Consider the following 25,887-nt stretch of genomic DNA (forward strand, 5'->3'; position numbering starts at 1 on the left):
TGGCCAGGCTGGTCTTGAACTCCTGACCTTATGGTCTACCTGTCTTAGCCTCCCAAAGTACTGAGATTACAGCTGTGAGCCATTGCACTCTGCCAGGGTTAGCCAATTCTTTAAAAATGTCAAAAGGCCCAGCTAGTTTAATAGCACTTTTTTTTTTTTTTTTTTTTAGATGGAGTCTCACTCTGTCACCCAGGCTGGAGTGCAGTGGCATGATCTTGGCTCACTGCAATCTCTGCTTCCCGGGTTCAAACAATTATTATGCCTTAGCTTCCTGAGTAGCTGGGATTATAGGCATCCACCACCAACATAACTGATGTTTAGGAAACTCATGCAATCATCCTCCAGCATGCAGAGAAAATCACTTTTAGGAAGGCAGCAAATAAAAGGGTTTTTGAACACAGGAAGGGGAACTGGGAGAATATCTAATAGGTGTCAGTTTCGTCCACCGACAGCCTGTGTCTGTTAGCTGGCCTAAGTCTGCTTGAGTCTTAAAGACCCCTAAATATGCTTCTGGTTAGTATGATTAATTCAGGCCAAAGGAGAGAAAGCCAAGGCAATTGATAGGCAAAGAAGCAAGAGGGCTTCTGATGCTGCATTCTGGGCTCAAATCTTGAAGGTGGAATGAACTGGTCTTAGGGAAGACAACAGAGCAGCTGGGAGCCTCTTCCTAGGCAAGGGGAGTAGGAGCCTCTGAAGGCAAAGCTTCCTAGAGGGGAAACTCCTGGACAAACCCAGAACTATCCCTGACAATGCAGCCTTCTGTGACCCTCCATGCATGGCATGGTCCGTTGGTTACTTCTGAAGCCTTTCTTAAGCAACTGATGATCCACACATGTCCAGATTCCCCAAGTTTCTCATGGATTGCAGATCAAATATTTGAATATCATTTTGTTAATTACAGGTTATTTAGTAATATACATAACTCATAAATATCTGACAGAGAAACCCTCTCAGAGTAGCCCGATAGCAAGAGTGTAGCCCTGGACTTTTATTTTCCACTGGAAGAAATGGAAGCCAAGAGAGAGCCATGATTTGTCCAAGGTCCCACAGCTCCACGGTGACAGGGTTGGGACTAGAATATGAGACTTGTGACTTAGAGCCCGCTACTCTTTGAAATGCATCCTCATGGCCCCAAACACAATTGTTTTATCATTCAGAGGCGTAGTCAGAGAAACAAGCTTATACAGAAATGTGATCAGCCAGCAGAGGGCAATCTATTGAGGAATCTCAAAAACATTTTTGATTCCCTTTTGGATGTAGCTTGCTACTCTCCATAGGGTATGAAGTCAGCCATTGTACCAGTTCACGCTACAAATGACTTTCTATTTCAGCCACTCTATCAGGATCATAGGATGCTGGGGATAGTAAAAGTAACATCTCATGAAATAAAGAATGAGGATAACTTCATGTAATAAAGATAATAAACTTCTGCTTAGCTGAGTGCAGTGGCTTACGCCTGGAATTCCAGTACACTGGGAGGCTATAGCAGGAGGATTGCTTCAGCCCAGGAGTTCAAGGGTGCAACGAGCTATGACTGACTCACTGCACTCCAGCCTGGGTAGCAGAGCAAGACCCTGCTTCTAAAAGCAAACAAATAAACAAAAAATTTCTGCTTAAGAAATTGTTCTAAAATTTTTGTTTTTTGGTTTACTGTGAGTAAATATAACAAGCTATTCTATTCCAGTCTTCACTGCCGAAATATATAATGTATTATCAGTCCATTTCCTGCACAAATGAAGTATATGCAGCATAATTTGCTCTTAGCTGCAAAGGATTCTGTAACCATCTATGCCTATGCCAATATCAATTCTCATTGTGCAGTGTGGATGAGGTACATTAAAAAACCTAGGAAATAATATGGTTTAAAAATAAATCCTTGAAAAAAAAAAATATATATATATATATATATATATATATATATATAAAATGCTGCTGTCCCAAAAGTGAAATATAAAGACCATCAGGACAATTGTGGGTTTCACTAAGTCAATTTTTTTCCCATGTGATAGAAATTAAAATTAAATTTTTCCCCTTGATTCACATAAGCACGATACATAAAATTAAAATTCGTGGTGGTTTCCCCTGATACATGTAAACATATTTTCATTTGCCCCTCTGAAATCATTCTTTGCACTTCTCGCCCTGCTCTGTATCCCAGAGGCTGACCTCTGTGGACTGTGTGAGTGGATTCCTCTGTCTCTGTCTTTTTCTTGGGTTTGACCAATGAGAGGTATCAACAGATCAGGGGGCAGGGGAGAAAGGTAGCATACTTATTTTCCCCATTCCCTGCTTATATCGCTGAAATTCGGCAGTACATTTCTCTACGATGCGTCTCATCTGCTTCTGTTAGATGCTGATGAGCTCTAGCTCTTTCTGGGTTCCAGGTTCCCTCCCCTTGACCTTTCAGACCCATGGGTTGTGATGTTTTGCCTTCTCTTGTGGGTTCCCTTAATCCTGCCCACCTCTCTGTACAGAGTCCCTCATTAAATTCTCTTCAATATAATATAATATATTGCTTTGAAGATACCATTTGTTGCCTGCTGAGACCCCAACCGACACTTAGACCCTGACTGACATAATAACAAAATTATAGTGCCTTAGGAAAATGTAAATGTTACAGTGGACAATCCTTTCCTTTGGGGAATTATAATTCAACCATAGTAATTTTCCTTAGTCCATGTGGTGTTTTAGTGGCAATTTTCTATTTTCCTTATTTCTATCTTTATTAATTTGTGTTCTTCTGTAATAAAAGGCTGTCTCTTTTTCCCCATGTATTTATTTAAATCAGTATGGTCTTGTGAATATTGATTTCTTTTTTCTTTTTCTTTTTTTTTTTTTGGAGACAGAGTCTTGCTCTGTTGCCCAGGCTGAAGTGCAGTGGTGCAATCTTGGCTCACTGTAACCTCTGCCTCCCAGGTTCAAGCAATTCTTCTGCCTCAACCTACTGAGTAGCTGAGATTACAGGCTCGCACCACCACACCTGGCTAATTTTTTTTGTATTTTTTTTAGTAGAGATGGGGTTTCACCATATTGGCCAGGCTGGTCTCGAACTGCTGACCTTGTGATCCACTCGCCTCGGCCTCCTAAAGTGCTAGGATTGTGGATGTTGATTTCATTATTTGGATTATAATTCTACATTATTACTATTTTTGAGACAAGGTCTTACTGTGTCACACAGGCTGGAGTGCAGTGGCACGGTCTCAGCCTACTGCAACCTCTGCCTCCTGGGCTCAAGTCATCCTCCTGCCTCAAGTCCCAAGTAGCTGGGACTGCAGGCACCTGCCACCATGCCTGGGTAATTTTTGTATTTTTAGTAGAGATGGGGTTTCACCATGTTGGCCAGGTTCCTCCCGAACTCCTGGCCTCAAGTGATCCGCCTACCTTGGTCTCCCAAAGTGCTGGAATTACAGGCATGAGCCACCACACCTGGCCAATTCTATATGATCATACTTTAAAAAACGTGTTTTGTTGTTTAATTTGTTTCAGCTTTGGTCGCTGGGAACTCTTGCGGGTTGGATTTTGACATGGCACTATTCCCGTTCTTTTTTTCTCAGCACTTCCTTACTTTCTGGTGCCACGGTATGTCTCCAGGTTCATCTTATGTTTTCTTTGCCCCAACTACTTCTCCAAAGTGCCCTGTTTTCTTTTATTGAAAAATGGTATTTGGAAACCACAGTATTTACCCATGTCTGTAATCCCAGTATTTTGAGAGGCTGAGGCAGGCAGATCACTTGAGCACAGGAGTTCAAGACCAGCCTGGGCAACATGGTGAAACCTCATCTCTACAAAAAAAAAATAAAAATACAAAAATACAAAAAATAGCCACGCATGGTGGCACATGCCTGTAGTCCCAGCTACTTGCGAGGCTGTGGGAGGACCACCTAAGCCCGAGAGGCTGTGGCTGCAGTGAGCTGTCATTAAGTCATTGCATTCCAGGCTGGGTGAGAGAGTGAGACCCTGTTTCAAAAACAAAACAAAACAAAAGAAAAATGAAGTATATACCATCTCAAATGTATCTAGTGCAAGTAACCAAAGACATCAAACTTTTAACTTGGGAAGCAATTTTAATACTCAACAAAATAAGAAACAGTATATAAGACTGCTCTTATATATCATCAAAAAGAATAGAAAGGGCAAGAAGCCACAATCATCATGAACATATATGCACCTAACAAACGTACATGAACATTCCGACCAGAGCAGTATCTAACTGTTATTTTGGCGAATTTTCAAGTAATCTCCCACCCCTCCGGACCTCCAGATCACCTGGTGCCCCTGATTTCTAAGGCTCTGGGAAAGAGTAGGAGTGGGAGAGTGTGTGGGTTCAGTGATGTGCTTCTCATCTCGTGTTCTTTGCAGATGCATAGGTTGCATTCAGCTAAGTCTGTTATTCCTCTTTTTCCAGTTTCCATTTATGTCTCTTGTCATCTATTGCCTCTTCCTCTGCCCTCTTTGTCATTATCATTTTAACCCCTTTAAATTATTGTACTGTTTTGGGAGGCCGAGGTGGGCTGAGGTAGGGAGTTCGAGAGCAGTCTGACCAACATGGAGAAACCCCATCTCTACTAAAAATACAAAATTAGCTGGGCACAGTGGTGCATGCCTGTAATCCCAGCTACTCAGGAGGCTGAGGCAGGAGAATCTCTTGAACCTGGGAGGTGGAGGTTGCAGTGCACTGAGATCACACCATTGCACTCCAGCCTGGGCAACAAGAGCGAAACGCCGTCTCAAAAAAAAAAAAATTGCACTGTTATTTTAGTGGAATTATCTTACTACCCTTTAGTCATTTAGAACTTGCATTAGTACTTTGAACCATAACGGGAATTGTATTCACTTTTTCTTTAAACTTTAATGGCTCTTTAACAAATGAGATCATATATAATGCTTTATAATCTGCTTTTAAAAATTAATACAGTATGAAGATTTTTCATTTGTGACCAACTTGCCATAGGGCCTGCTCTCTTCATTCCTTCACCACCACCTGCCCATACTGTGCCACACAGGAAGGCAAGCATGGTCAGCACACTTGGCCCTGGGAGGATGAAGAGTGCAATGGGCTGGAAGTCCTAGGGCAGGTGGGATGTGAATACGGGACAACACTTTGCCAAGGGGCAGGCATTGGGAAAGGATACAGGGCATGTGGCTTAAGGCAGATGCTTTTTCACTCTGAAATGACTAGAGCAAAATTTATAGATAGCTGGACACTATCTGCAGATAAGACATCGTACCGATTGTGCAGTGAGATGGCCTAGCCACCATCCCAAGGATAGGATTCTATCTGCCTTTATTAACACCCCAGGGCTGGCCTTGACTTCCCCTGCCTGTTCTTCTGGGCACCCCAGGGGGCTAAATAACCCCCTGGATGCAGGCTGTGGGCCAAGAAGAATGGTGACAGAAGATGGGGAGTGGGCACATCTGGGGGTCTCTGAATTCACCCAAAGGACAGAGGTCCATTGAAGGAAGCTAAATATGAACCTGATCAGTATTTCCTCTGAAGTATGAGTAGACGTGATAATGTTGTTGACAGCCGGGTGTGGTGGTTCACACCTGTAATCCCAGCACTTTGGGAGACCAAGGTGGGCAGATCATTTGAGGTCAGAAGTTCGAAACCAGCCTGGCCAACATGGTGAAACCCCATCTCTAATAAAAATACAAAAATTAGTCAGGCATGGTGGTAGGGACCTGTAATCCCAGCTACTCAGGAGGCTGAGGCACGAGAATTGCTTGAGCCTGGGAGGTGGAGATTGCAGTGGGCCAAGACTACACCATTGCACTCCAGCCTGAGCACGAAAGCAAGACTCCGCCTCAAAAAAAAAAAAAGTGATGATATCAGTCAACAGAATCCCGAAGGTCGGGGCATTGCTGAGCATCAAACAGGAGAGGTGTGTTTTTCTCAGGCCACCTGATTCACCAGGTGTTTTCATTTCAGCGGCGCTTTTGGGTAGAAAGTGGAAAGGCTTTTAATATTCTTTTTCCTGAAGGAAGATGATATTGTAATCAGCTGGGAATTCACTGTGAGGATTAAAAAGAGGAGGAAAGAGAATTCCAGATTGTGAAGGCAGAGTAGTCTTGCTTCCAGGCAAATCTGATGACAGTCAAATCAAGTTTTGCAACAAATTAGGGCATTTACGATGATCTCAAAATGTTTTCGAAATTCTTACCAAAGGCCAGGTGTGGTGGCTCATGCCTGTAATCCCAACGCTTTGGGAGGCCAAGGTGGGTAGATCACCTGAGGTCAGGAGTTCGAGAACAGCCTGGCCAACATGGTGAAACCCCATTTCTACTAAAACCACAATAATTAGCAAGGCATGGTGGCAGGTGCCTGTAATCCCATCTACTCAGGAGGCTAGGCAGGAGAATGGCTTGAACCTGGGAGGCGGAGGTTGCAGTGAGCCGAGACTGCGCCGCTGCACTCCAGCCTGGGTGATAGAGACGCCATCTCAAAAAAAGAAATTTTTACCAAAAAAATGGAAATGTATCCCCATTTTAAATTCACTTTGATTTAAAAATACAGTCATGTATTGGTTAACGACGGGAGTACATTCTGAGAAATGTAAACAGGCAATTTCATTGTCCAAACATCACAGAGTGTACTTACACACGCATAGATGGTACAGTCCATGGTATACCTGGGCTCTAGCGTATAGCCTATCACTCCCTATCACTCCTCCGCTACAAACCTGGACAGCATGTGACTGTACTGAATCCTGCAGGCAATTGTAACACAGGTAAGTGTTTGTGTATCTAAATCTAGAAAAGCAATAGTAAAAATACAGTATTATTATGTTATGGGACCACTGCCATACATGCGGTCCCTTGTTGACCAGGAACAATATTATGCCGTGCCTGAGTGTAAATATGGGGAAAGGGAGAGGATGTGAACTCAGACAGTGGCACTGATCCTGGCCTTATCTACAACCACTGCTGTGTTTCTGGGTCTTATACCCCAGATCCCCTGTTTCCTGCCCCTTCCTCTGCCCCTCCTGTCTTGGTTAGGTGACCTTCCTTCCTCCACACTGACAAAGCAATGATGCTTTCTGTTACTTTCGGGGGCTGATGTTGGACTCCTGAATTCCATGATGCAAGCTGTCTTGTTGGGACCAAAGCTGAGGCCTGGGGACAAAAGGAGGTCTTCCCTTGGGGCAGAGGATATTCTCAGCATGAATCATCCTGGGGCAGGAAATGACTAGCAAGATGCCTCTTAGGAGGGAGAGGGAATCCAGGGCCTTATCTCTTCAGCCTAGATTCTAAGGAGTCTAGATGAGCTTGGAGGGGTAATATGTTCTATGCCACCCAGATACTAGACAGGAACTCCACAGACAGGAAGTCGTGGGAGACCCTGCAAGGATAACCTGGGGGCTTTGGGGTACTGACGATGATGTTACCCAGCAAACAGTCAAAAAGAAAACTTTGGCCGGTGCTGTGGCTCACGCCTGTAATCCCAGCACTTTGGGAGGCTGAGGGGGGTGGTTCACAACATCAGGAGTTCAAGTCCAGCCTGGCCAAGATAATGAAACCCCATCTTTACTAAAAATACAAAAATTAGCCAGGCACTGTGGCTGCCACCTGTAATCCCAGCTGCTCGGGACGCTAAGGCAGGAGAATGGCTTGAACCCGGGTGGCAAGGTTTGCAGTGAGCCGAGATTGCGCCACTGCACTCCAGCCTGGGCAATAGAGTGAGACTCCATTTAAAAAAAAAAAAAAAAAGAAAACATTTTTAGAGAGGCATAACTCCCTTTTGTAATCAGCAAAGTCTGGTCATGCACCAAAGATGATTATCTGCTGAATTGTGCAGGAGAAGGGACAGTTGCCCTTTTCTTGGGCTGGATTTTTAAGGCAGAGGGCAGTGCCTCCCAAGGCCATTGCGGTGGTGGAGCGATGAATGGGATCCCCACAGGGAAAGTGAGACTCAAGGAACAGGCCGTGGGCTGCCAGGTCAGCCAGGCTTCCCGCCTTGGGTCATTATTTCATTTCCAGGAGCCAGCGGGTTTCCTCACGGCACTTACCACACCCACTCATGTGCTCTACCTCCAGGCAATTGTAACACAGGTAAGTGCTCTGGGCTTCAAGAGCACAGGATCCTGGCTTATTTCACTCGAAGGCCCACCACGGCAGTACCTGACTCAGAACCTACTCTGTAGTGGGTTCTCAACCGATGATGTTTGAAGATGTGGGTCTCAGTGTTAGTGCTTCCTCTATGAGTTCTCTATGGAAAACCACGAATCCTCTTAAAGCATCCTGACGGTGGCACCGAATGGCTGAGGTCTGCTCTGCTGGTCTCCCCTTCGGAGAGATCATTGGTGCCACATATTTGACTTTCATCTGAGACCTCACCTAGAAATGAGCATGTCGGTGCCCTGTCACCTTGGAGTGTTTCCATGCTATTTTTTCCAATAGAAAAGTTAATGTTGGCACATGGTTAAAAAAAAAAAGTCAAACAGTACAGTAGGGTATACCATGAAAAGTGTCTTCCTCCCGGATCAGACCTTGTGTCCCCTCTCCGGAGGCAGAAGATTTCTTGCTAATTCCTCTGAAGCTTTTCTTTCTTTCTCTTTTTGAGACGGAGTTTTGCTCTTGTTGCCCAGGCTGGAGTGCAATGGGGCAATCTTGGCCCACTGCAACCTTTACCTCCTCGTTCAAGCGATTCTCCTGCCTCCAAGCGATTCTCCTGCCTCAACCTCCTGAGTAGCTGGGATTACAGGCATGTGCCACCACACTTGGCGAATTTTGTATTTTTAGAAAAGACGGGTTTCTCCATGTTGGCCAGGCTGATCTCAAACTCCCGACCTCAGGTGATGCCTGCCTCGGCCTCCCAAGTGCTGGGATTACAGGCGTGAGCCACTGCGCCCGGCCCCTCTGAAACTTTTCTATATAAAAGTAAGCACATACATGTATATATTTATATGGTGTATTTTTAGATATCCACATGTGCTTAACTTTTCAATTTGCTTTTGTCGTTCAAAGTATTTCCTGGTAATTTTCCATACTGCCCCATGTAAATTGACTTTATTCCTTTTAAATTAAAAAATTGTATTAAGTAATACTTTTATATGATTTAAACATAAAACATACGTAAGAGGGTGTAGTAGAAGGAACCATCTTCTGTCTCATTTCCATTCTTATTCTTCCTTAAAGGAAACCTCTTCTAATTGTTTGTCTTTAGTTTTCTTATAGATAGCACTATAATACAAATAATATGTTTATATTTCCGTTTCTTAATTCATTGACTTAAAGTATTTATTGACGTTTGACTGTGATAGATGGAGATCTCTCCCACTAACTGATATGCTTATGCCTCCATTTATTTATCTGTCAACTTTAGACATTGTCTATTGATTTCTGATAAGATAGATGAGCATTTAGCTACTGACTACACGCCGTCTCTTCCCAGTACTGGGAATGCATCTTTATTTCCCGTTCCTCCCCTTGTCACCTCTGCAACCTCAGACACCATACTTCAAACTCAATTGCTTTTCATGTCAACCATAGGAAGCATCGTTTGACTTTGAAATATAAGAATATTAGCAAACTCAACCTTCCCTTTGCTCGTATCACCCCCTCCACAGCAACCTTCCTATCTTTCAAAACCTTTCAGCTTTCCCTTTATTTTGCCACTGGCGAGGTTGATACAATTTTCATTCTCTTCTGCAACCACGGTGAAGGTTTCCATGATTTGCTGGTACACCTGAGTCATATATTGATTAGGACTCATTTAGTAGAATGCGACAGAAAATTCAACTTGAAGTGAGTGAAGCAGGAAAGGAAATTTGTTTGCTTTACAACACAAGCAGCAATATGTAGAGATAGATTCAGCCTCAGGTAAAGATCCATTCAAAAATGTCATCAGGACCCAGGTTCTCTTTCTCCAGCTCTTACATTCTGCTTTGTGTTGGCGGCAGCTTCGGTGAGTGTCCCCCAAGGAGCCAAGATGTTGGCAGCTGCTTTTCCCTTCCCATTCTCAGGTTTAAATCCAGTAAATCCAGGGGGAAGAAGAGAAAGTTTCTTCCAAGTAGTCCTGTTTAGGTTTTTTTTTTTTTTTTTTAGGCGGAGTCTCGCCCAGGCTGGAGTGCAATGGCGTGGTCTCAGTTCACTGCAGCCTCCGCCTCCCGGGTGCAAGCGATTCTCCCACCTCAACCTCCTGAGTAGCTGGGATTACAGGTGCGTGCCACCATGCCTGGCTAATTTTTTTATTTTTAGTAGAGATAGGGTTTTACCATGTTGGTCAGGCTAGTCTCCATCTCCTGACCTCATGATCTGCCAGCCTCGGCCTTCTAAAGTGCTGGGATTACAGGAGTGACCCACCGTGCCCAGCCTGTTTTGGGATTTATTCTGATTGGAACCACGTGTTCTTATTCCAGTCCCTGAAGAGGGACTAGGGGCAGGCATTGCCCATCCAAGCCATCAAACTCGAATGCCTTCAGGGTCCTAGTGACAAAAATTTGTGAACTGACGTGGTGAGAGATACAGAGAATAATGGTTCCTGTGGCCTAATAGCTGTGCAGTCATTTTTAAAAAAATCCATCTGGTGGCCAAACAAAATCCATCTGGTGGCCAAATTGTTTTTGAGAGTCACCATATGCAACTGTTGACCTGTATATTCCTTCTGAAAGTTGAAAAAAATGTGGATAGCATTTATATGATTACAGCTATGTAAACAGTTTTTTAGGGCAGAGTGAGTTAATGTTTGAAAATTCTCTAGGAATTCTGTCACGTGGCACTCAACGAGAATGTTCCTGGTATCAAGTTGCTAAGATTCTCTCCCCCTTCCACTCCCAGGATCTTTGCTCGGAATCAGTCTGCACTGAGACTTACTGCACACCTGCACTATCCTCTGACTGACAGATTCTGTTGCCTATCCAACTACCGTTTCCTCTTTCTTCCTGGCTGAGATCTTTTCTTTTGTTTACCTTGGCTGTTGTCATTTATGTTGCAGTTCTGTCATAGGCAGTACTGTTCAAGATGGAGTGGGAATACAGCCCAGCAGGTCTCAGCCTCATTTTACTCAGCTCCTATTCAAGATGGAGTCACTTTGGTTTGAAAGTGACTGGGTAAAATGAGACTGAGACCTGCTGGGCTGCTTTCCAGGAGGTTAGGCATTCTTAGTCAACAGGATATTTACAGTTCATGGAACAAGTTAATAATGTTCACTGAAGAGATCCAGGACTTAACAGAGCCAGGAAGTGTCGTGATGTCCGCGTATCTTAAGAACAAAAGCATTCTTGGTTTAAGAATAAGTTTTGCTTTAAAGATAACCATACAGATTCTTGCGGAAGACAGTAATTACGCAGAGATTAAGCCTCGTAGCAGAGCACGTCTCCCTCATGATTTTGGGCTTATATGTCATATAAACAAGCATTGCACCTAAGGTGGCTCCTCCTCTTGCTTTCAGGAATGCCCAGCTCTGTCTATGGAGCAGCCATTCTTTCATTCTTCTGCTTTCTCAATAAACTTGCTTTCACTTTTCTCTGTGGACTCACCCCGAACTTCTTCCTATGCAAGATCCAAGAACCCTCCCTTGGGATCTGGATCGGGACTCCTTTCTGGTAACAGTTCTTCTCAAATGCCTAGTGATGCTTTGGGATCTCTCTGCATTTTTTTTGTTTTTAATTTTTAAGACAGAGTCTCACTCTGTCACCAAGGTTCTGAAGTATAGTGGGGCGATCTTGGCTCACTGCAACCTCCACCTCCTGGGTTCAAGCAATCCTCTCACTTCAGCCTCTCAAGTAGCTGGGACTAAAGTCACTCACCAGCATGTGCAGCTGACTTTTAAAACTTTTTTTGTAGAGATGGGTCCTCACTATGTTGCCCAGACGGGTCTTGAACTCCTAGCTTCAAAGGATCCTCCCACCTAGGCCTCCCAAAGTGTTGGGATTACAGGCGTGAACCATTACACCCAGCTGATGGTTTTTCTTTTCTTTCTTTCTTTCTTTCTTTCTCTTTCTTTCTTTCTTTCCCTCTTTCTCTCTCTCTTTTCCTTTCCTTTCCTTTGCTTTGCTTTCCTTCCCTCCCTCCCTCTCTCCCCAGCTCCCTTCTTTCTTTCTTTTTTCTTTGACAGAGTTTCGCTCTTATTGCCCAAGCTGGAGTGCAATGGCATGATCTCCGCTCACCGTAACCTCCACCTCCTGGGTAAAATCGATTCTCCTGCCTCAGTCTCCTGAGTAGCTGGGACTACAGGCATGCGCCACTATGCCCATCTAATTTTGTATTTTTAGTAGAGATTGGGTTCTCCATGTTGGTCAGGCTAGTCTCGAACTCCCCACCTCAGGTGATCCACCTGCCTTGGTCTCCCAAAGTGCTGGGATTACAGGCGTGAGCCACTGCTCCCGGCCTGTTTTCTTCTATATGAACTTGTCTTCTATTAATTAACATTTAATCATGTGATTACAAACTCTGTGCTGTGAACATTCTTGGACATACCTTTTGCACAAGTGTATCTACAGAAAAAATTCTTAGAGGAAGAGTGTTGGATCAAGGTCATTGCAAATTTCCTCTTTGGAGTGCATGTCTGTGTGTGTGCACATGCGTGTGTGTATTTGGAAAGCCGGATTGCTTACTGAGAAAAGTATGAGCTCTGGGGCCAGGTTGCTGGACTCATAACCTTTTCTCATTTCCTTAAGCAGTGCTGTGACCTTGGGCAAGTGACTTAAGTTTCTGTGTCTTGGTTTTCTCATGAGTAAAAATGGGAATAATAATATCACCTTTCTCCTAGAGTTGTGAGGATTAAGTGAGTTAATTTGCTGAGATTCATGTCTGATACCAGACACTCAATAACCATGGCCTGTTACTGAGTGTTATTCTAGGTCAGACTCAGCAACCACACTAATCAGAAAGTCTACCGTTCTCAGTGGGTCGGTGCCGGAACTCCGATGAGTTCATGCATGCCTCTGAACACACCTGTGGAGAGCAGAGAGGTGGTCCTCAGAGCAGGGGTGCGAGCCCAGGGCCTCAGCAGACCTAGAAAGTGGCTCTGAGTTTTCTTACTCAGGGATCTCCTGAATGTAGCCCCTCGCAAGCTGCACTGTGAACCACTGTTTCTCCAGTTCCAGAAGGGGCTTGGCACATAATTGAATGAATACACAAATGAGTGAATGAAACCAGGTGTAAAAGTGGATTTTTCTTTTTTAAAATCCCTTCCTGACCTCCAAGCCTTCAAAAATGTCTTGTGCTCCATCACAGCCCCCTTTACTATAAGTGTGTTTGAAGAGGCACAGCAGGGCATGACCCTGCCTGAGTGCACTCTAGCAACCAAGCCAAATGGGAGACACAGTGAAGTTCCCAGGGGTCCCCAGGATACTTGGGGGGCATCATGGTAGAAGCCTGGACCCCCGATTTCTTGTGGGTGGGGGTTTTGGACTGCATGGACTTGGGACACAATGAAAGAAGAATGAGCTCAAATCCCTGGGATGCCTGGACCAGCTTGGATAGCACGGGGCCTGCCACATGGTAAGCCCTAATAAATGGCAGCTTTCTATATTCTATTTCTAACTTTTGGTAGAGACTAAGATAAAATATGCATTTGATGCCTTATCTACTCTTTCTTTTTCTTTTTTTTTTTTTTTTTTTGAGACAAAAAGATTAGCCACTCCTGGCTAATGTTTTGTATTTTTAGTTAAGATGGAGTTTCACTATGTTGGCCAGGCTGGTCTCGAGCTCCTGACCTCGTGATCCGCCCACATCGGCCTCCCAAAGTGCTGGGATTACAGACATGAGCCACCACGCCCAGCTTGCCTTATCCCTTCTTTCTTAAGCCATATCTGCCTTTTTGTATTATGAATATGACTGTCCATTTAGAACAGAATTTCCAGTATGACCATTACATCCATAAAATGATTGTCAGATAGAATGAGACTCAGAGTCCAGATAGGAGAGCAAGGATCTTGGGTTTTCAACAAGCCCTTTTTAGCAGCATAAACTTGCCTTAGTCACCTGAAATTTCAAAGAATTGGTTTCTGCCTCTGTAGAATGGAAATCAGGGCTGTAATATAATAACTACCACCTGTCTGGGCTGAAGAGCACATCTTGACATTAAATTAAAAGAGAGAGCAAACAAATAAATTAAGAGTGGGTACCAAACCATGAAATCTTGACCCCAAAGTCACTATTAATGGCAAAAGCTTACAGTATTACATTTTTACAACATTCCTAGCAGATGGTTGGCTAAGGAAAAGTCTTGATTTTGAATTGTCTCAGAATATGTTTATAATTTATTATTTTTTCACCACTCACACATTAATGTGTTGAGAAATGGAAGATCTATGTTCAAAAGGGAGTTGCTTTCTGAAACTAGGTGATATACTAATTCCACAGGTAGAATACTTCTTCACATGTACATAATACCTTCTTCACACATAATAACATAAAACATAAGGACAATTGTTAATGTTAGGGTCTCTCTTTTTTTCTTTTTTGGTGTTGTTGGAAACTAACCAAGAATTTAGCCTAAGTAGTAAAAAAAAAAAAAATCAAATTACCAAAGACCCATATGGATCTGGAAACCAGGAACCTTGTTTTGGTGGTGGGGGAAGATTCCAGAAAGATCCCGAAAAATCCAGAAAGATTCAGAAAACACATTACACCCGAAACATGGATCTCTCCAGGTGAAAGATTGAGTCTACCTCCTATTTTAATTATGAAACAGCTGCTAGGGTCGTGGCCCCTCTAGGGGTCTGCATGTGTGATGGACAACTGGGTCGTTTTTGTTTTGTTTGGGGGAATAAATATTTGAAGGGGGGTAACCAAAGAAGGTTTTGCTGCTGTTATGATGTTATTGATACACAGGCTGACGCTATAATGGCAGATGCTATCAGGCTACATTATCTTTATGCCTCCTAGGTAACCTGAAGCAATTGTCTATTGACTTGGCACTACCCTACCCTGAAGCGTCTGCCCTGCCTGGGGACTGTAACCCGAGCCACTCACATGCCTCCCCAACAGCTTTCTTTAGCCACTGACAGCATCAGAAAAGGAAGAGCGCGAAATTGCCCAGGATGGACGCTTTCAAAGGGGGCTCAGCTGCTAAGTGACTCTCAGGGAAGGCGGCTTTGCCATCTCAACTTCTATTTAGCGGCAACCACTAGCAAGGTCTTCTCTTCGGGCAAGAAAGGAGTTCCTATAAGGGAAGTGGAGGTGATGTGGACCCCTGGAAACTTTCCTTGCCCCGTTTGAGCTTTGCAATGTTTCACTGCAAGTTATGTCCACGTGGAAAGCAAGACTCACCAAAAGACTGAAGTCTCCCTCTAGAAGCATGCATCCGTTTCCATGCTCAGCTCTGCTCACTTGTTTTGGGAACACGAGGGAGAGCGCTTCCTTCAGTCAGTCCGGCGTAGCTGATACTCATCCCACCGTCTGTGCGCAGCCGGTGGCCAAAGCAGGCAGACAGCCAAGTCACCCAAGCGCAGAAGGAGCTCCAGAGAAAAGGCAAGATTCGGGCACTCATGCAGAGAGAAATGGCAGTGCGAAACGGAATTCAAGTCACCACACTGCTGTCCAGTCTGCAGCGACGCCCGAGGATGTGCCCGGGTCCCTGGATGAAGGGGCGGACTGTGAAGCAGTGGCGTTTCAGGCTTCCATCCCCAGACCATCAATTATTGACTCGCCCAAGGTGAGTGAGTGTTCGCTGCGCGATTACAGAAGGAATGGAGCTGGAGGAGCGTTGGGATCGCTTGGCGAATGCTTCAGCAAACAAACTCGTTTAACCTTCTTGCTGAATAAGGCATTGCAGGGTACTCTCACTAGTGAGCAGAAGTGTGTTAAAGCCATAGATTCTCAGAGTGTTCTCAAAAGATGTGGATGACGCAAGGCTGGGCGCGGTAGCTCACACCTGTAATCCCAGCACCTTGGGAGGCCGAGGCGAGCGGTTCATGAGGTCAGGAGTTCGAGACCAGCCTGACCAACATGGTGAAACCCCGTCTCTACTAAAAACACAAAAATTAGCTGAGTCTGGTGGCGGGCGCCTGTAATTCCCCTACTCAGGAGCCTGAGGCGGGAGAATCGCTTGAACTCGGGGAGTGGAGGTTGCAGTGAGCCATGATCTCGCCATTGCACTCAAGCCTGGCCGACAGCTAGACTCCGTCTCATAAAAAAAAAAAAAAAAAAAAAAAAAAAGATGTGGATGAGGCAATGATAACAAGCACTGGAGCCATGGCTGAAATGACCTTGAATTAACGGGCTTGGGTGTCTTGGAGCCAACAATGACTCACTCAGTAAAACGTTAAGAGTAAGATAGTTTACAAAAACATTATTTTCCTTTTTGTATTTCCCCCAACTTCTCCGTAAATTTATTTATATGAAAATCCATAGTCTAAAAAGTTTGGCTAGGGAATTCACAAAGCTGCCTCTACTTAAAATGAATCACACGCTATCAAAACAGTCTGGGAAAATTTGGAAATGATCATCAGCGTATGCCTAGTGGAATGGAGGGAACTGACCTATAAAACTATTCATAATGTGGATGTTTTTGTGATAATCTTCGGAGCGTTGAAGGCAGGAGAAAGTTATTTGAGAAAAAATGCTGTCACTGCTCTTAAAAGTTATTTACTTATTTTCTTTCCATTTTTGGCATCAGTGAATTTTAATTGTTGACTATTCTGATTAGATTGAGCTGCACAATTATTTCAAAATTCCTGGTAATCCCAATTTGGAGACTCAGTGTAGAGGAAAGGTTTTCTAAAGGGTACACGCCAAAGATATCTCTTGAGCACTTTTTATCATTTCCTAGCCAAGTAGTTTGGGACCAGACTTAAAAAATTGAGAATTCTTTGGGGATCCATTACTAAAGTATTCTGGTTTTTAAAATCATTTTTCCACATCCATTTAACAAATTATTGGCCTAAGTTACTTAACTGAATCTAAGAAGCCTCATTAGCAATGAACACAGCCAAGCAGCAAAGATAGGGTTAAAACATCATTTAAAAAATAGTTTCATTTGACACCCTGCAGATTTATATGAAATGATTAAAGCTCGGCCCTGTTGCCTGCCTTCTGAAATTGGACAGAGAGTTTTACCAAATCCTCTGTTACAGCAATAACTACATTGTTTTTTATCTAGCAACACTAAATCAAAACCCAAAACAAGCAAACAAAACCCAAAATTTTCAGTGTGTAGCAGCATCCGGATTAAGATATTTTTGGTAGTACTGTAGGTAGCTGATTAGAATTCATGGCCAAGTTTATGTTTGTTGGCTATTCATGGAACTAATGATGTACAGTTTTCATGAACTGGAAGACTTTCTGTTGAGCAGAGATTCCAGCCACGCAGAACCACCCTATGTTACTGAAGACAGCAGCAAGAATAAAGGGTTACTCTGATTTTATCTTTGTTTTCGTTGCATGTGGGACTCAGGGGCTTAAGACAAGCATGTGAATTCAAATAGAACCGATAACTCAAAGTGGGGCCACTTCCAAGTTTAGTGTTCACTTGGCAGGAGCAAAGCCATGGGTAGTCTGCAGCGTGGGATGCATTACAGTTGGGAGTACAGCGCCACCGCACTCCAGCCCGGGCGACAGTATGAGACTCCATCTCAAAAAAAAAAAAAAATTCAGTTGTACAAAAGTGATGGGAAACAGGGCCCATCTTGGAATTGACAACTGCATTGATTTTTAGAACAGGTTTGTTTAGCAACTAGGCAGAGAAGTGGTAACCAAGCCATCCTAGCCTTCTCCAACAGAGGCCTGGATGAAGAGTCACAGGCTCTGGGGGTTGCTGATTTTTGGGTTCTGAGCCTCAGCATTGCTGTCTCTAAACACAGTTTTGTCAGTTAGCTTTCTCTGAGGGAAGAGAGACACCCTATGTTGCTGGATACGGCAAGGTCAATTTGATTGTATCTATTTTAGTGACACAGGGGATGCAGGGGCTTAAGGCAAGCAGGTGCGTTAGATTAGAACCAACAACACACAGTGGGGACAACATCTGTAGTTACCATTCACTTAGCAGGGCAAAGCCATGGGCAGGTGTAGGACGGATTAGAGTCGGGAAGGCTGGAGCAGAGCATTGTAATAATCCAGACAGGAACAACAGGAAGATAAAGTGGGGGAGACTCCGTGAGGCAGCACACGCAGCATTTGACTGTGGGGTCCAAACCAGGCAGGGGAGTGAGAGCAGACAGGGAGTGATGGAAGGCAAACACAGGAATCAAGTGCCAGGAAGTGCAGGAAGAAGGTGCACTGTGGGCAAATGGGCATCTATTCTAGTTCAAGAGCTAAGCTGTGCAGAGCACTTGCAGTCCGCTAGCCATTCTTCTAAGTGCTTTACACGGAGTATCTCAGCCAACCCTGGTGACAGTGAGGTGCGTATTCTTATGATGCCCATTTTACAGAGGAGAACACTGGTGCTTAGAGAGGGTAAGACGTTTGCCCAAGGCCACAAAGAGAGGATGTGACAGAGACAGGACCAGAACCCAGTTCTGTTTGACTCCAAAGTCCATCCTCTGAATTATAATGTGCTTCTACTACTAATTAATTGTGTAGTGTTTGAGGATTTAAGATCAAATATTCATATGTGATCTCACTTGATATGCAATCACATTTAAATATCATACATATTGGCTAGGCATGGTGGCTCATGCCTGTCACCCAGGGCTTTGGAAACCCAAGGCGGGAAGATCACTTGAGGCCAGACGTTTGAGACCAGTCTGGGCAACATAACAAAACCTCATCTCTACAAAAATAAATGAATTACTTCCATATATTTATATGTAGATGCCTATATAATTATTTGTTTTTATTTATGTATTTTTTCAAGACGGAGTCTTGCTCTGTCACCCAGGCTGGAGTGCAGTGGTGCCATCTCGGCTCACTGCAGCCTCTGCCTCCGTGTTCAAGCGATTCTCCTGCCTCAGCCTCCCAAGTAGCTGGGACTATAGATATGTTGCAAACATGCCCGACTAATTTTTTGTGTTTTTAGTAGAGATGGGGTTTCACCATGTTAACCAGGTTGATCTTGCTCTCTTGACTTCGTGCTCCACCCTCCTCAGCCTCCCAAAGTGCTGGGATTACAGGTGTGAGCCACCACACCTGGCCTGTTTGTTTTTAATTTATTTTTATTTGTTGTTATTTTTAATTGATATATCACAGTTGTACATGTTTTGGGGCACATGTGATATTTTGATACATGTATGAATGTGTAATCAAATCAGGGTAACTGAGATATCCACCAGCTCAAACACTTACCTTTTCTTTGTGTTGGGAACATTACAATTCCTCTCTTCTAGCTATTTTGAAATACACAATAAATTATTGTTAAGTATAATTTCCCCGTGGTACTATTAAATACTCGAATTTATTACAACTGCACTTTTGTATTCAATAACCAATTCCTCTTAATTATATTAAAAAATTATTTGTTTTTATTCATTTGCTTAATGCTTAGCTTTTCTACCATAGCTTCATGCTGTGTAACGCCACAGAAGGGGATCCTGTCCATTTTGCATCCTGCTAGTGACAAAGCTTTGTTGCTGACAGTGTGGGGGATTGCCTTGAGATCTGATTAAAAGTGGCTTAGAACTGCCCGGATTTTTCATTACCAAGTGATTTTGCAGTAGCTTGTTTTCCCTTAGCAGATGATGAATGAGATGCTTTTGTTACAATCTTGCCTGGCAGCAAAAATATTTCCCTTTTGGATGCTCTGATCCTCATTATTTAAGCTGCCTCGGTAGAAGCCACAAATAATACTTTTTGCTTTTTTTATTTCAGCCTCAGACATAATGATAGGTAAGAAATGGGGACAAGTCCTTAAATCCATCTTTAATTACCTGATGTTCAGACAGGAGGGTGACTCATTTATATTTGAAACAATATCTGGCTCAAGAGAAAAAGCTTGAGGTAATAAAGCTAAGCAAACTAAGCAAATAGGAAACATTTTTGTTTGGTGTAATTATCGGTGCACGTGTCTGCATTGAAGAAGTAGAATCCATTAGTCTTCAACCTTTTTGTATTCAACTCTTTCCTGTTCCAAACCTAAAACCGAAGTGATAACAACCCTAAAATGGGAATGTGTCTTATAATTGCTAGTACCTTTTTTTTTTTTTAATAGATAGAGTCTAGCTCTGTCGCCCAGGCTAGAGTGCAGTGGTGTAGTCTCAACTCACTGCAACCTCCACCTCCCAGGTTCAAGTGATTCTCCTGCCTCAGCCTCCCTAGTAGCTGGGATTACAGCCGCGTGCCACCACGCCCAGCAAATTTTTGTATTTTTAGTAGAGACAGGGTTTCACTGTGTTGGCCAGGCTGGTCTTGAACTCCTGACCTCGTGATCCACCCTCCTTGGCCTCCTAGAGTGCTGGGATTACAAGCCTGAGCCACTGCACCGAGCCGCTGGTACCTTTTAATGATAACTTTTTCCCTTCCTAGTGGTCTTGCAGTTGAAGTGTCTATCACTGGTGGAATCGTAGACTCAGTGAAATTCAGCAATACTGCTGTTTATTTTTTTAGCCAAAATGTTTGTGCTATTGCTCACTGTGAGGATGGCATTAGCCCTGGGGAAGCACTGACGATGGTGACTCAGTCTCTGGGGTTGCTGACGTTCAAGTGGGAAGTTCAGTCGGGTAAACAGGCAGAATCAGTGCAGTATGAGAGGGCTTATCAGCCCTGGTTGGCATACAAACACAGGAAGGGGCTCCATGCTTAGCCTTGGGAAGAAGACAGGGGAGATTACAATATAAGAGCTTCAATCTTATTCTAATTGCGCATCCAACTAAACGTTGCACGCTGTCTAGTTGAATGGTGGTGTTTCACTCTTTTCTCTCCTGATGATGTCGGCAGGGTGAGAAAGGGAGAGTTCATACACTAAGCAACTAAAAGTTTCAGAGTATTTTGGTAGTTTGAGAATGTCTTCCCATAGCAGCTGTAAGTTCCATATAGTTTGTACTTGAATTGGGAGTAGCCAGCCTCACATAGGAAGAGATGGTAATTGTGGTTTGGGAAATTATTTCTGGGTTTTTAAATAAAAAGTCAATTGTGGCCAGGTGCAGTGGCTCATGCCTGTAATCCCAGTACTTTGGGAGGCCGAGGCAGATGAATCATTAGGTCAGGAGTTCGAGACCAGCCTGGCCAACATGGTGAAACCCTGTCTCTACTAACAATACAAAAAAATTAGCTGGACATGGTGGCGGGTGATCCCAGCTACTTGGGAGGCTGAGACAGGAGAATCGCTTGGACCTGGGAGGTGGAGGTTGCAGTGAGCTGAGATCGTGCCATTGCACTCCAGTTCCTGGTGATAGTGCAAGGCTCTGTCTCAAAAAAAAAAAGAAGAAAAGAAAAATACGCTTGTACAAAAGCAAACGGAAACAGGGCCCATCTTGGAGTTGACAACTGCACTGATTTTTGGAGCAGTTTGGTTTCGCATCTAGGCAGAGAAGTGGTAACCAAGCCATCCTAGCACCCAGCAGCGGCCTGGGTGAAGATTCACAGGCTCCGGCACTTGCTGATTTCTAGAGTCTGAGCGTGAGCATTGCTGTCTCTAACACGGTTTTGTCAATCAGCTTTCTCTAGAGAATGGAGATACCCTATGTTGCTGGATATGGCAGGGTCAGTTTGATTTTATCTTTCTGTCTTAGTGACACATGGGTCGCAGGGGCTCAAGGCAAGCAGATGCATAAGAATAGAACCGATAGCACACAGTGGGGACAACATCTGTAGTTACTGTTCATTTAGCAGGGCAAAGCCATGGGTAGGTGTAGGATGGATTAGAGTCAGGAAGGTTGGAGCATCAAGGCCATTGTAATAAACCTAATACGGACAGCAGGAAGATGAGCCTGATGTGTAAGTCGGAATGCCCATTTAGTCGTAAGCTTTGAGCACTAATGACCAGGGATGGGCTGACTGAGTCAGGTATTCTCCCCATTGGAAAATCACAAGTTAAGAGAAATGATAGTCAAAATTTTGTTGGAAAGCATGGACTCAGAGGCAGGAGAGTGATTCATTTTATTGTGATAAAATACACGTAATATAAATTTTACCATTGTAACTATTTTAAAGCATATAATTCTGTGGCATTAAGCATATTCCCATTGTAGTGCAGCCATCATTCTTGTGCAAATTTCTCAGCACCATTTGTTGAAAACCCTGTCTTTTCCCCATTGAATGGTCTTGGCACCCTTGTTGAAATCATTTGACCATATATATGTGAGGGTTTATTTCTGAGCTTTTATTCTGTTTCATTGGTCTATATGTCTGTGCCAGTTATCACATTGTTTTGATTACTGTAGTTTTGTAGTGAACTTTGAAATCTCAAAGTGTGAGACTTCCAATGTTATTCTCCCATTTCAAGATTGTTTGGATCATTTGGGGTCTCTTGAGATTCTGTATAAATTTTAGGATGAATTTTTCTATTTTTGCAAAAAACATTATTGGGATTTTGATAGGGGTTGCATTAAATATATAGATATCTTTGAACAGTATTGACATCTTATATCTAATCTGTGAACATGGGATATCTTTCCATTTATTATATTTATGTCTTCTTTAATTTCTTTCAGGAACATTTTGTAGTTTTCAATGTACACTTCTTTTTCCTCCTAGGTTAAGCTAATTCCTAAATATTTTATTCTTTTTGATGCTACTGTAAATGACATTATTTAATTTCCTTTTCAGAGTATTCATTGTTAGTGTATAGAAATGCAACTGATTTTTGTGCAAGGGTCTTTATCCTACAATTTTGCTAAATTTATTTATTAGCTCTTTATGTTTTTTATTTTCTATACACAAGATCATGTCATCAACAAACAGGTAATTTTACTTCTTCATTTCCAATTTGGATGCCTTCTCTCCCTCTCTCTCTCTCTCTCTTTTTCTTTTTTGAGACAGAGCTTCACTCTTGTTGCCCAGGCTAAAGTGTAATGGCACGATCTCTGCTCACCACAACCTCCACCTCCTGGGTTTAAGTGATTCTCCTGCCTCAGCCTCCTGAATAGCTGGGATTATGGGCATGCGCCACCATGCCTGGCTAATTTTGTATTTTTAGTAGAGACAGGGTTTCTCCATGTTGGTCAGATTGGTCTCAAACTCCCAACCTCAGGTGATCCTCCCGCCTTGGCCTCCCAAAGTGCTGAGATTACAGGTGTGAGCCACTGCACCCCACCTGTTTCTTTTTCTTGCTTAATTACTCTGGTGGAAACTCAATACTGCATTGAATAGAAATGGCAAAGTAAGCATCCTTGTTTTGTTCCGATTTTAGTTTAAAAGCTTCCAGTCTTTCACTATTAACTATGAGGCTAGTGGTGGGTTTTTCTTATATGAACTTTATTGTGTTGAGGTAGTTTCCTTCTATTCCTAACTTTTTGAGTATTTTTTAAATTATGAAAGTGTTGAATTTTGTAAATGTTTTTGCATCAATTGAGATGATCACATGTGTTTTCTTTCCTTCATTCTGTTAATGTGGTATGTTACATTGATTGATTTTTCTATGTTGAACCATCATTGCATTCCAGGAACAAATCCCACTTAGTCATGGTGTAATCTTTTTAATATGCTGCAAACTTCTGTTTGCTAGTATTTCATTGAGGATCTTTCTGTTAATATTTATCAGGGGCTGGGTGCCATGGCTCATGCCTGTACCCAGCACTTTGGGAGACTGAGGTGGGTGGATCATATGAGGTCAGGAGTTTGAGACCAGCCTGGCCAGCATGGTGAAATGCTGTCTCTACTAAAAATACAAAAATTAGCCGGGCATAGACGAGGGCCTGTAATCCCAGCTACTTAGGAGGCTGAGGCAAGAGAATCACTTGACCCTGAGAGGCAGAGGTTGCAGTGAGCTGAGATCATGCCACTGCACTCCAGCCTGGGTGAGAGAAGGAGACTCCATCTCAAAAAAAAAAGGTGTATTTTTTTTTTTTTTTTATCAGGGATATTGTTTTGTAGTTTTCTTTTCTTGTAGTATCTTTGTGTACCTTTGGTATCAGGTTAGTGCTGGCTTTATAGAATGAATTAGGAAGTGTTCTCTCCTCTTTAGTTCTTTGGAAGAGTTTGAGAAAGATTCTTTACATGTTTGGTAGAATGCATCAGTGAAACCATGTAGTCCAAGGCTCTCTGTTGTTATGGTCGTACAGTGTTTGGTTATGGATCCAATCTCCTTACCAGTTATAGGTCTATTCAGATTTTCTGTATCTTCCTGAATCAGTTCTGGCGAAGAGGGGCTACTTTGATAGCATCACTAAGCTATGGCAATTACAAGTACCACCCATTGAGCACCATTAATAGACGAGGCATGGTGCTAAGTGCCTTACCTTTACATGGCTTAGCTCATTGGATCCTGCTAGTCCTCTTGCAATATTAGTTCCTGATAATCCCACTCACTCCTCTGCTCAAAACCCTTCAAAGTCTCCCTATTTCCCTCAGGGTAAAAATCAAGTCCTTACAGTGGTCCATAGATCCAATACAAAGTACCTCTCTGAACTCACCCCCTGCTGTTCTACCTGACAGGGAAACTGGAACTCAGTGACGCTAAGCGTCTGCTCCATTTCCACTCTAACAATAACCCTCTCAGCAACATGGGAAACTCAGGTCAACAGGTCAGAGACAACGTCTGTGGGCTGTGCAGAACTCATGCTGCAAATAACTAAATAACCTTTCATTTGCTCTCCTTGTCTAGGCTCCAGGCCCATCCTTCCTCTTTTCTTGGCACAGTCTTTTCTAATACCTGGGATCATTTCATTAAATCAGTTTCAGCTTCCTTGGTTAGAAGCCGACTCAAGCCATGTTCTCATGAAGCCACCTTAACTGGAATTTGGTGTTTGAGAGATTCCTTGGATATCTATTAACAGAAAAGCTCTTGGAACTCTTGTTCACCTCTATATATATTCGTGACTGATACTCAATATATTGATTTTTATTTCAATGTCTTGAAGCTGTCTGGAAGCCAAGACTTGGGTTACCATCTGTAGATGTCAGTGCTGCTTGGAAGCCTATCATAAATTCATGTGTAATCACCCATCACCCCTCATCTCACCTGCACTCTGCATCGCCCTCATCCCGCCTGCACTCTGCATCACTCTCATCCCGCCTGCACTCTGCATCGCCCTCATCCCACCTGCACTCTGCATCCCCTCATCCCACCTGCACTCTGCATCGCCTCATCCCGCCTGCACTCTGCATCGCCTCATCCCGCCTGCACTCTGCATCCCCTCATCCCACCTGCACTCTGCATCCCCTCATCCCACCTGCACTCTGCATCCCCTCATCCCACCTGCACTCTGCATCGCCTCATCCCGCCTGCACTCTGCGTCGCCCTCATCCCACCTGCACTCTGCATCGCCTCATCCCACCTGCACTCTGCATCCCCTCATCCCACCTGCACTCTGCATCCCCTCATCCCACCTGCACTCTGCATCGCCTCATCCCGCCTGCACTCTGCGTCGCCCTCATCCCACCTGCACTCTGCATCGCCTCATCCCACCTGCACTCTGCATCCCCTCATCCCGCCTGCACTCTGCATCCCCTCATCCCACCTGCACTCTGCATCCCCTTCATCCCACCTGCACTCTGCATCACTCTCATCCCGCCTGCACTCTGCATCCCCCTCATCCCACCTGCACTCTGCATCACTCTCATCCCGCCTGCACTCTGCATCCCCCTCATCCCACCTGCACTCTGCATCACTCTCATCCCGCCTGCACTCTGCATCGCCTCATCCTGCCTGAACTCTGCATCCCCTCATCCTGCCTGAACTCTGCATCGCCCTCATCCTGCCTGAACTCTGCATCGCCTCATCCCACCTGCACTCTGCATCCCCTCATCCCGCCTGCACTCTCCATCGCCTCATCCCACCTGCACTCTGCATCCCCTTCATCCCACCTGCACTCTGCATCCCCCTCATCCCGCCTGCACTCTGCATCGCCCTCATCCCGCCTGCACTCTGCATCGCCTCATCCCGCCTGCACTCTGCATCCCCTTCATCCC

The 25,887-nt window shown here is 43.9% G+C and overlaps 1 protein-coding gene across 1 annotated transcript in view; it reads left to right on the forward strand.

Annotated features, from left to right (window-relative positions):
* Positions 1-14,962: 14,962 nt before the first annotated feature.
* FAM107B (family with sequence similarity 107 member B) overlaps positions 14,963-25,887 on the forward strand; it is a 248,624-nt gene continuing 237,699 nt past the window's right edge. Inside the window, exon 1 of the mRNA XM_064368410.1 lies at positions 14,963-15,601. Within this exon, the coding sequence (XP_064224480.1) occupies positions 15,191-15,601 (411 nt within the window). The 5' untranslated portion in view covers positions 14,963-15,190. The remainder of the gene's footprint in view (positions 15,602-25,887) is intronic.

This window comes from Aotus nancymaae, unplaced genomic scaffold (assembly GCF_030222135.1).
Source record: "Aotus nancymaae isolate 86718 unplaced genomic scaffold, 86718_ANA_hifiasm-v0.15.2.pri h1tg000077l, whole genome shotgun sequence".
Lineage (NCBI taxonomy): Eukaryota > Metazoa > Chordata > Mammalia > Primates > Aotidae > Aotus > Aotus nancymaae.